Source organism: Sesamum indicum, linkage group LG8 (assembly GCF_000512975.1).
Source record: "Sesamum indicum cultivar Zhongzhi No. 13 linkage group LG8, S_indicum_v1.0, whole genome shotgun sequence".
NCBI classification, from domain to species: Eukaryota; Viridiplantae; Streptophyta; class Magnoliopsida; order Lamiales; family Pedaliaceae; genus Sesamum; species Sesamum indicum.
In genome coordinates this window covers 3807608-3819859 of record NC_026152.1, presented here as the reverse complement: position 1 = coordinate 3819859, position 12252 = coordinate 3807608, and the positions used below count along the sequence as shown (strand labels likewise).

The following is a 12252-nucleotide window of genomic DNA, read 5'->3' as shown; positions in this document are numbered from 1 at the left end:
TCAAGGCCATCCTATACATGAAGGCTCCTTCCACCATCAATGAAGTACAAAGGCTAACCGGGAGGATAGCGGCATTCAGCCGGTTTATCACCAAATCGGCTAAAAAAAACCTGTCTTTCTTCAAAATTCTTTAGAAGGCAAAGGGTTTTAACTGGGATGACTCCTATCAAGAAGCTTCTGAAGGACTTAAAAAATATCTGGTAGGGCTCCCTCTACTGGTCAAGCCTTCTTCGGAATATATCCTCTATGTGTATCTACTACCCACCCCTCAAGCGATCAGCTCCGTCCTTATTCGTGAAGATAATGAAAATAAATGTCAATCTATTATGTCAGCAAAGTGCTCAACAGAGCAGAGGGACGATACTCGCTCATAGAAAAGATAGCTCTCTCGTTAGTCATCACTGCTAGAAGGCTACGACCCTACTTCCTTTCACATCTCATTGGAGTAAAACTAACTTACCCCTAAAGCAAACACTGGGAAAGCCAAACACTTTAAAATGATTGATAAAATGAGCGGTAAAATTGAGTGAATATGATCTCTTATTTACCTCGAACTGCCATCAAAGCCTAAGCCTTAGTTGATTTCGTCTCCAAGACGGCAGGAGCATATGAAGAGAGCACCCGTCAAGCCGAAAAATGGCTATTACATGTAGATTGGTCATCCACGATCCAAAGTATTGGTGGGGATACTCATCACTTCGCCCCAAGGAGAAGACTTGGAATTTGCCGTTAAGTTTGGGTTCAAGGCCTCCAACAATGAAGCCGAGTATGAAGCACTTGTAATAGAATTTAGAATGGCATATGATGCAGGAGCTAGATACTTAATAGCCTACTCATTTCCAACTGATAGTCAAGCAACTAGAGGGTTCATACGAAGCCAAGGAAGAAAACATAATCCAATATCTGCAGCAGATAGCAGAGCTAAAACCAAGATTTGATTGTTTTTAAATTGTACAAATTTCGAGAGAAGAAAATGTCAAAGCTGATTGCCTCTCCAACGTAACCAGTGCTCTAGAAGATTGTAGAACGAGACATATTACCATACAGTACCTCCCCAAATCGAGAACTCCAATTTACATTTAACCCATTTCTCCTACGGGGGATTGGAGGGTTCTTGTTATCCGGTGGCTCGAAGATAGACGCCTTCCAGACAACAGATGGAGGTTGCCAAACTCAAGGTCCAAGCTGCCCTTTTTTTGCTACAAGGAGGAGTTCTTTACAAGAAATCCTTTATGCACCCTCTACTTCGATGTCTTATCTTTCGCAAACACATAAGCTCAGACAGCAGTGGTGCATTGCTCCCCCTCTCCTGGTCTAAAAAATGACGAGTATGCAGACAAGAAGAGTAGGATCGAGAATACTTGATGGATACACCCTTCTCATCCTTGAGAAAGGGTGGATGAGGAAGCCTAGAAAGTGGTCTTGCAAAACTGATAGGAGAAGCCATCGAACTTAGCTTTTTACTCTTGGAGGAACCCCCTGGAGTGGCATCGGGGGTTGGGGAGGCAGTGCACTTTCCTTTAAACTTACTAGAAGAAGGAGTCCCCCTGGGATATCGAGAAGGAGGAGTCCCTCCAGCCTAATTCCCGAAGCGTGATCACTCATTAGCTTGTTGAACATGATGTTATCTGATTTAAGGAAAAATAACCTACGTCATAATATGAGATAAATAGAATTAAATGGGAGATAAAAGGCAAAAATAAAATACCCAGGGACTTCCCCAAAACTCCTACCCAGGGATTAAACGAAAATGGCCCAGCAGCCTTTCATCGATGAGGGACCGGCAATCATAAGGGCTTTTGTTCAAGACGTCCAGAATGGAGGTCAGGGCAATAGACCTCTCCCTAACCTGAAGGGCATAAGGAGCTTCCTGGATCCAGTGGTCGGGGAAGGACCAAGGGCGGAAGGTAGAACAAAGAAAAAACTTCTTGGAGGATTGGGGAAAGGCAAAAAGGAAACACCTGGACACGAAATGAATACCTGTCTCCCGCATTTTCAAATGGTAACATCGTGCGAAAATGCTAGCAAAAACGGGGAGCTGATGAAAATGAAAAACCATAAAGAAGCTAGCTAAAAGCTTAAAAGAGTTGGGAACTAACTGATTCAGAGGGATACCAAAATGACGAGTCACGGTGCAGTAGGAGGGGATGGAAAAACACAGGACTGACTTCAACTAGATTGAGAAAAAGGTTAAATAGTTGGGAGGAGGGCGGGAAGGATGACTCTTAGGGGAGGGGGTATAGATAATGAAGGCAAGAGAAATATGATACTCTCGAATTAACTAATTTATCCCCAAGGTTTTGAGGATGGAAAACCCCCACTCCAAAGGTGAAGGAGAGAACTCTCTCTCTCCTCTTCTCCTGGAGAAGAACCCTCTCTGTCCTCTTCCCCTGGAGAAAAATCCTCTTCCTCCCTCCCTCCCGCTTCGGGATCCATGTCCTCCTCGTCAATAAGACGGCGGACTGCCTTAGCCGCTTGGCAGAGACTCTTCCTTCGGTCCTGAGGGAAACTAGGCGGGAAACTGCTTACCTCTCTCAAAGTGGCCTCAAAGGGATCATCGTCTGCAAAGATCTCACCCATGAAGCGAATCGACTTGTTAGAAGAGGACATTTGTCTACACAGAAAATGCTCAGAAAAACTTCAAGAGAGGCAGGATACGTACAGAGTTTCTGAAGGTAAAAGCCTTTGATGCTCCAAGAAAAAGGAAAGAAGAAGAAGCAAGAAAAAGTTACCTGTTTAAAGATGTGGTGAGAAAGTTAAGGACACACCTATGTAACTGTCTATGGTAGGGTGGTTCTAACCATCCCTGCACATGGTGGAGGCAGTTATCACCGCTCGATAGCCAAGAATGCTAGGTTTAGGTCTAGCCATCAATCCCTCTCTTGGCATTGGCAGAGCACGGTACTCAAGTGCATACATTCAAAAGAACGCATACAGACTGGAGAAAACAAACATGGAAGGATGTCACTTCAAGTTATCCTTCTTCCATTCTCAGAAGGATTCCTGTTGATTGAAGAGGACAAGGACTCTTACTCTAAGTAGTTGAAGGCGTCCCTCCTCCTTAGAGTGGAGGGACTAGATGATAGGTATGGCCCACGGATTATTGCCCAAGAAAGAGTTAAGAGGTCCAATGCTCTACCCCTTAAGCACGACCATGATGGTGGAGAAGGCCCACTCTATGCCCAACGAATTTGGCCCAAACACTAACAGCAAGCCCAGTCCTCACGCGCACATCACTCTTCGAAGTCCACGTGGCATACACTTGGACCCTCCACATATGTCGTCCTGACCAGCATGGAGTACGCGTGGCAGGAAGGTTTCTCTCAATAACTCGAACTCTTGCATCCAGCAGACTCCTTGTGGACTAAGAGTCCTCCTCTGCCTTAGACTCTCTTCCTCACCTAAATAATGATTTTAACAACATGATCCCTGAAAAATAGGATTCAATCCTACTTTATCTTAACTAATCCTATTTGTTCATTGTAGAAAATAGGAAGTACGATTAGTTCCTTGGTAAATGAGGACACTCCTCTATAAATAGGGAGTTCATCCCCAGGCGGGGGGACACTTTCATCAGACGGAATTTTGGTTGTTACTCTGCTGTGAATCTACTATTTTTAAAAACACAATTGATCTTTACTTTTCATCATAACGCTTCATTCTTGCAACGATTTTTTGGATTGTTATTCTTCAGATCCAATACTAACGTGGGTGTCGGAGTGCTAACATTTTGTTTTGCAGATCTCTTTCTTTTTTGAGCGGTCCAGGCCCAGCGTCCAAATCTAAATTTACCGCACTCGTACTAAAATCACACACATTATTACTATTATTATTATTATTATTATTATTATTATTATTTATGTTAAGCACTTTATTCCCCTAAACTATACCATAAATGTGCTTTGGTCGCATTCTCCGTTGAACTAATAGAATGTAATGCGTAGCCCCTGAATTAATTTAGTTGGAAGAAATTGTCAGCATGTCATATATTTATATATATATATATATTGTTCCTAATGCGTTTGAGGACTTTTCGCCTTACATGATCAAATCAAATTATTCCTTAATTAAAAAAGTAATATGTTTTAATTAAAATAACAGAAAAAATAATTAATATCTTGACCAGTTTAAATTGAAACCAAAGAAATAAAATTATATAAGAGATGCCAACAAATACCAAAAGTGTAATATAATAATATGTAGAACTACTTGAACTAAAGAAAGAAACATGAGAGTTCAGCGTTGGAACCACGTTTATAGTTCTGGAAGAAGACAAAATGAAAGTAAAATCACTTTTGGCACAACGCTTTTTAATAACTTGAACTCCGTGCCACACATGCAGTCTCCAAGTAAAACTTCCAACTGGACAAAACCACGCTTCATCTGGAAATTCATTCTATTTCTACCACGACTTCTGCGAGCAGCCCCGAAGACCTGGTCTTTTTTATTTTATTTTATTTTTTTATAATTGAAGACCTGGAAAAACTTGCATTGAATTTGAGGTTGATGGCTCAGTTCAAAGTTTTCTTTTAAAAGAAAAAAAAAAAAAAGATGGTTCTGAATTTTGGTGTAATTTTACTAATTTCCATTAGAATTTAATTTTGAAACATTTTATATATAAATAGATGAAAATTGAATTTATAAAGTTACTTTTTTTCATGATTATTATTATTTTATACCATTCCAAATTTATGCACATATTAGTTTCAAGTTTTAATATTTATAATAATTGTAAAAACGTATTATTGGATCGAACTGAATTGAATATTCAGTATGCCAAATAATCAATCGAATTAATCAGTTCGATTTTGGTAATTACGTATCGAATCTTTTTTCTATGTTTCGATTCAACAGCCAGTAAATCAGATTTTTTGTTAAAAAAAAGTAAAACCTAAATATTGAAAAGAGTAATTGGGCTTTTTATTTATTTTTTTATTTTTAATATGTGAAATAACAAAAATACTATAAAATATTAATATATAAAAAATATCTATACAAAAATAATATTTCGGTACTCATTAGATTCGATAAACCATCACTAAAAATCAAAATCAAATCGAATATCGAAACTTCCAAAAAATAAAAATCAAATATTAAACTGAATTTTCTAGTCCAGTTTCAATATATGTACCAAATTTCCAATTTTAGCTGAATTCAATCAATTTACTGACTCATGAACACCCCTAATCGTTAAGATAGACCTTATTTTTTGACAAAACTTTTAAAACATAACATATATTGATTTTCTAAAATACTTCTCTAAAATTATTTAATACATAGAAATCAAATCAAAATTACATTTCCTAAAATAGATCCAATTGTTTACAGTCCAATTGACTATATTTACATAATGAATTCAAGTCAATCAATCAAGAGAACAAATACATGCTTCATCTTTTTCTCTTAGCCTCCACAACCCCCCCCCCCCACCCCCCCCCCCCCCTCCCGAATGCCTATAAATACAAATACTAGCCGTTCATCACAAGCACAAATCAGCTAAGACGAGTAAGAGTATTCTTCCTAGTCATGATGGCACTCAAACCCCTTCACTTCTTCTCCTTGGTCTTCCTTGTTTTCCTAGCCCTTTCTTCCGTCGCCAATGCCAAGCGACAGATGCCGAGTGATCAAAAACCCTCGTCGTTTGACTTCATCAAACACTTGGAAGGGTGTCACAAGGGCAACAAAACTAAAGGGATCCACCACCTCAAACACTATCTCCACCAATTCGGTTATCTTGATTATCCTAACCAAATTCACGCCAATGACGATGATTTCGACGATCTCCTTGAATCCGCCCTCAAAACCTACCAACACAACTATCACATCAAGCCTACGGGGACGTTAGACACTGAAACCATCACAAAATTGGTCACCCCTCGATGCGGGAACCCCGACATCGTTAATGGTACCAACACCATGCTCCCCAGGTCGAAGAAAACACAAAATTCAAGCTCGAGCCCGAGCTCCATCCACACAGTATCTCATTATAGTTTCTTTCGTGGAAACCCGAGATGGCCCCCTTCTAAAACACATCTGACTTATGGGTTCTCAGCCAACACCCCTACCAACGCCATAGACCCCGTCGTCCGTGCGTTTGAGAAATGGGATTCTGCCACGCATTTCACCTTTTCACGTGCCCAAAACAACCAAAGGCCTGATTTGGTGATAGGGTTTCACCGCCGCGACCATGGAGACGGAGCCCCATTCGACGGCCCAGGAGGTACCATAGCCCATGCATTTGCTCCAACCGATGGCAGGTTTCATTACGACTCAGAGGAGACATGGTCCATCGCGCCCAACGCAAATGCATTCCACTTGGAGACGGTTGCGCTGCATGAAATTGGGCATCTTCTCGGGCTTGGGCATAGCTCAGTTGAGGGTGCAATCATGTACGCTAGAATTCAACGTGGGGCAACCAAGAATTTGCATGCAGATGATATTCAGGGAATTAGGGTTTTATATAATGTCTGAAATCAACACTACATAGCTGAATTATATACTACGTATGATAATAAGTCTCCCCAGCTAGTTGGAGTTATGTGCTAGTACTAAGGAATTCCCTATGTTTGTTTCTTTATCCCATTTTAGTCGTATTTTTTTCAAATACAACGTAATAGTTCTTCATTTTCTGAATATATTTCATTAAAGTCTTTGACAGTTAACTTAATAGATCTAAATTACAATGGATGGAGAGTAAATTTGAATAAGGTCAAATTCCTATTGATGTGAAAAAAAAAATTACTCAAGTCTAGTGATCCAATTTGAGATCTTTGACCCTTGGTTTGCAATCTCTAAACTTGAAAACTTGTAAAATAATCGTTAACACCCCAATACTTAAGTCAATAATTGAATAAATAAAATCATAATGAATTGAAGAAGTAGAAAGCAATTTCTCGTGTGTTTAAGTGTAATTAAAAATGATTCCTCTTGAAAGGGGGGTAACTTATTTATAGGCAACCCCCAGTTTAAAGAATAATGAAAAATTCCTCAAAATTCAATTTTCAACTGCAGAGGATATATATCCTGCGCAGTCGGGCTTTTTGACTTTCGGAAGGGTGGTTGGGAGATATCCTCCAGTAGCCAGGTCCCTTGATCTTCATTGGGAGGTTGGTTTCCAAATAAGGACACCGCTAATTCGTCTTATCTGTTGTCACATGTCTTGATTTTGACAGTTGAAACTTATAAGCTCCAGCAGGTTTATGGTGGACATGAATTAAGGAATCACCATGGACCTGACACCTAGATTCATTGAAGGCATCTTTTTGTCTTGGCTTTATTTGGACTAAGCTTCCAAACATGTCGAGGTCCTTAGGTTTCGCCTTAATGTGGGCTTTCTTGGTCCACTAGTAGTAGTCTTCGATAAAGTGTCATTACATCATGTACTATAATCTTATTTTCATGAAAAAAAGAACATAAAATTTTAAAAAATCACAAGACCATTCATAAAAAAATTGTTATTACAATTCTCCATAAAATCAAACATAAAACCAGATGCAAGATAATAACAAGAACAACAACAACAACAACAATAATAATAATATGATGATGATGATGATAAATGATATTATATGTCATATCAAGTACTATTACAATAAATTCTACATCAAAAAATTCAACATCGACTCATATCTTGTAGTATTCCTAGTTTTTTTTTTTTCCTTTGAAAAAACCGCCTATACTTAGACTTGAGTTTGGCGGACCCCTACCTGTTTATTATTCAAAAAATTATAGTGTGTACAATTGAAAAACAGTAAACAAAGGAATACTTACTCCCTTTACAAGTCAGACTTCCTAATCTATTGCAAGATCAGTGAACAAGGAATACTTAGTCCCATTACAAAACAAAGTCTATCCTAGCCAAAGAACAAAAATACTTTTACTTCTTGTTGTGTCCATCCCTCCTCTGCATCGGCAGGACCTGCTGCTTAGTGCCCCCATCTAATAGATAGCCAACTCTTCCCCCAATACCCGACGAGAAGGCAATAATCAACTAACCTGCACCTCAAGGCGTCACGCAAGCTCAACATTACTAGCGAAGATAAGGGATGCCAGTCTCTCAAGTCTAACAATGCCACGTAGGACTCCTGTAATATCCCCCTGATACAATACCCGAGTCAACTGCTAGGAAGCGACTTCCTTAGCAAGATGATCAGTTACCCATTCGTCTCTCAAAAAATATACGGAACGTCCGATCCTAACACCTGCTGGATCTGAACGATATGCATGATAGTTAGACGCTCGAGACTATAATAGTTAGAGAACTGCAGTTGTGTCCACCTCAACCATAATGGGGGTCAAATCATGTGTTAGGGCAAACTCCAAACCGCGCCAGGCAACAGTGAGCTCTACAATCACACTAGTTGTTTTGCCCAAAACATACTAGTATGCGACTCGCACCTGTCTAGCCGCATTATGGATAATGCTTGTCGCTCCTGCTGGCCCGGGGTTCCCAAGGGAAAACCCATCTGAGTTAAGTTTGAACCAAGCCGGAGAGTGGGTACTCCAACACACTACACTAAGGGCTCGAGGCACCACCGGTCTGAAAAAAAAGCCCATAAACTAGGTACAAATCACCCTTCCACAGTGTGCGTGTCAAGATTTGTGCTGCATACAGTCTGCGGAGATGGCGCTGAACCTCAAATATGATGCTAGTGGCCGTAAATTGTACCCCACGATACTTTGCAGCATTCTGCTGCATCTATGTAAACCATAGGATTAGAAATGGAAATGTGCGAATATGCAAGTTCGAGTGAAACGGTGTGGAGTAGCACCAGAAGAGTACCATACAAATTAAGGTCCCACAATTCACAGAGCCTAAGCCCAAAGATGTCAGCAAAGTGCTGCCACACACCCCGCACTACCGATCCCTCAACAAATAAATGCGGAATGGCCTCCTCTGCCTCGCAAAATTAACATTTAGACGGGAAGCTAAAGCCTTCTACTTCACATGTACATCCACTATAATCTGTTCCTGGAATAGTAGCTACAAGAAAACTGACATCATTGGCCACAATGAGCAATGCCACATTTCTGCAAAAAGCTACCGCTGAGGAAAAGCCACTCGAATAGCCTCCTAGGCCCATGTTGTCGAAAACATCCTCTCTTTGGCCCCCGTCCACACAATCTTGTCCCTCTGACCTACTGCAATCGGAATTCAGCAAATAACATGTGCAATCTGTGGCGAGACTGTTTTGAAATTCTTGGCACATTCCATTCGCCATTATGCCAATAATAATGTACCAGTTCCATAGTGTCGGGTACCCCGTGCATGAGCTGGGCCAGAGGTTTCTCATCAAACCAATTATCATGCCAAAAAGATACAAACCCATGGCCCAAAGTTTAGAAGATGAGAGGCTCCACCACATCTCTAATGCGAAACAGACGGTGCCAAACAGATGAATGATTCCAATTATGAGGCAAGTGAGTAGGAAGTGTCCTACAGTAGCTGACATGCAAGAATTCCAACCATAAGGATGGTTTGAGCCTAAACTACCACCAAAGTTTCATGGAAAAAATTCGAACATAACCTGCCAAACTCCAAATACCCAAACCACCTTCTGCCACTAGATAACACGCCTTGTCCCATGAAGACCAATGGATGTGCTTGCGCCCATTATACGAGCCCGAAAAGAAACCATTGAATATGCGCTCAATGGTTATCGAGACAGACTTAGGCGGATGAATCACCTGAAGCAAATGTAAGGGCATAGCCTGCAACACAGTTCTAATCAAGGTTAGCCTCCCTCCATGAGAGAGATTCGTTATTGCCCAACCATGGAGCATGTCACGTAATCGGGAACTGACCCTGCAACTGTGACGATGGCACCTGTTGGCCAACAAGAAAAGAACTCTTCGCACTAGTGATCAGTTGTCCCGACACCCATTCATATGTCCGTAGAAAATCACGGAGTAACTCCATATGTTGCCTGCAGATGTTAGTAAAAATCATCATATCATCGGCATAAGCTAGGTGGGACACCCGAACCCGGCCTGATGTCTGGTAATACATCATCAGTTGTGCTGCAAAAAGCCTATTCAGTCCCCGAGATAAGTAATCAGCAGCAAGCACAAATAGCGTCGGAGATAGAGGATTCCCCTGCCGTAGACCTTGTGTCAAATGGAATAACCCTGCATGCCCTCCGTTCACAAGGATCGAAAACTAATAGTTTGAGACAGCATTAGCTACCAAGTCAATCCAGCATTATGGGAAGCCCTTCAGTAGGAAAACTCGATAAAGGAACTCCCAACTGACCCAATCATAGGCCTTGGCCATATCAAACTTCAAGATCACATTTGCTTTAGACCGTCGAGACTCTAGTGAGTGAACAAACTCTTGTGCCACAAGGACATTATCGCTCAACAATCGCCCCAAGACAAATTCACTTTGGGATGGGGATAACACCTTTGCCCGACACACCCAAGCCTGACGGTCATCAGTTTCACGCAAATCTTATTCGTAACATGACACAAGCTTATCGACCGGTACTCACTCCAGGAAGCTGGGCTGGCAGTACTTGGTATGAGAGAGATGTAACTAGCAGTGAAACTCTTTGGCATTGCTATCCACGAAAAAACTCATTCACTGCACAAAACATCCGCGGAAACGAGATCCCAACAAGTGTGATAGAAAATCGCTCCAAATCTATTCGGCCCAGCAACACCTCTAGCTCAATGTAGAAAATCGCCTCTCGAACCTCTTCTTGCGTCGGCATGTCGTACAAGAAACACCTATCCTCATCTGACAAGCCATCTTGTAAAAAGTTTCGATCCATCTCTAGTGGAACCACTGACTCTGTTGACAAAAGCTGCTCAAAGAAAGAGGCTGCCGCTGATGAGTGTCGAAGTCACCAAAAATAATTCCTACTACACTTGTGAAAGTGGGAGTAGGGTCGATCCACAGGAATTGGTTTTAAGTTAATTTCTTTTAGAAAAATGGAAAATAATGGGGAAGGTTGTGATAAATAGAAGTGATAAAAAACTAAATAATTAAAAATACCTGATAGAGATATGAGAGAAAGATTTCCCGATTAAGGCTAGGATTATGCTTGATTCTTGTGAGTTGATCATTGATGCAAGAATAACACATGTATGGACAAATAAACCAGTTATGGTCGTTGGTACGACCTAACAACCTCACCTTTTCTTACCTTTTCGTTAGCCAAGGTACGACCGTTAGCTAGATCTCTAATTAACAGACAACCTTGGGAACGTCCACAAGATTTAATCTATTAACAGCATTAAGAATTAGAAAGACTTGATTCTAATCAACAAACTCCTACGAGGACAATTCGTTTAAACTAGATCATGCATTCCCCATAACATAATTAAATACTGTGACATAACTAATCATGCTACGTTGCCACTAAGTATTGAACTAAATAAACAATTACACGAATTTATAAAGTCCAATTAGCTAAGCAAACCTTCTTGATAATGAACAACCGGCCAAATTATTCATAAATCAGACGTTTGTAATTAAAGCCCAGAGAATAACATGAATATTTGTTTGACAAGTGTACAACGCAGATTAGATCTCACAACATAATGGGAATCAAGCAATCACCATACCTTAACCAAGAAATAAGGAATTTAGCCGGACATATTAATGGAAGAACACACTAAAAAGTGGAATTCCATTAATTCCGACTGTAAAATAAAAATAAAAGAGAAAAGATGAACAAGAATTCTATGGAGTTCTAAATAATACCGAATCTCCTCAAATGAAGAGATCCCCCCTATTTATAGTAAAAGTCTCCTACGAATCTAGACGTAGTGGGGGGATAGATACGTGATAAACTCTAAAAAAGTAAATAAATAACAAGAGATAAGCTTTAAAGAATCCTTTCTAAATCTAAACACTTGATTTCTTGATCTCTTGCGGAAATCGCTCGTGCTTATCCTTATCCCGAGTTGACTACTCCACTAAGCGTGGGCACACTTTGTCAATTCTGTAGAAATTTCCTTGTAATCTTCCTTTTTTGCTGAATATGGAATAAAACCACATAATTAGGAGTATTTTAGCTTAAAAAGAGAGATTAAATCGCTATAAAATCATGATAATTGCAGAGTTATCAACTACCCCCACACTTAGCCATTTGCTTGTCCTCAAGCAAAATCAAGATGCATTCAAAAATTCCTCCCAAATTTTAAACTACTCAAGGCAGTTTGTAATCATGTGCAAAGTAAATGACATACTTTATGAAGGAGATAATTCAACATGTATCAAACAAGTTTTCACGTGATGACCATTAT

General features: G+C 40.2%; 1 protein-coding gene across 1 annotated transcript; it reads left to right on the top strand.

Moving 5' to 3' along the window:
• On the top strand, positions 5501-6633 carry LOC105167689 (metalloendoproteinase 3-MMP). Its single transcript, XM_011087494.2, has one exon. The coding sequence runs from the start codon at positions 5527-5529 to the stop codon at positions 6469-6471; it is 945 nt and encodes a 314-aa protein (XP_011085796.1). The 5' UTR covers positions 5501-5526; the 3' UTR covers positions 6472-6633.

Coding starts and splice junctions, on each gene's coding strand:
- LOC105167689 (XM_011087494.2), top strand. CDS start 5,527: ATGATGGCACTCAAACCCCTTCACTTCTTCTCCTTGGTCTTCCTTGTT.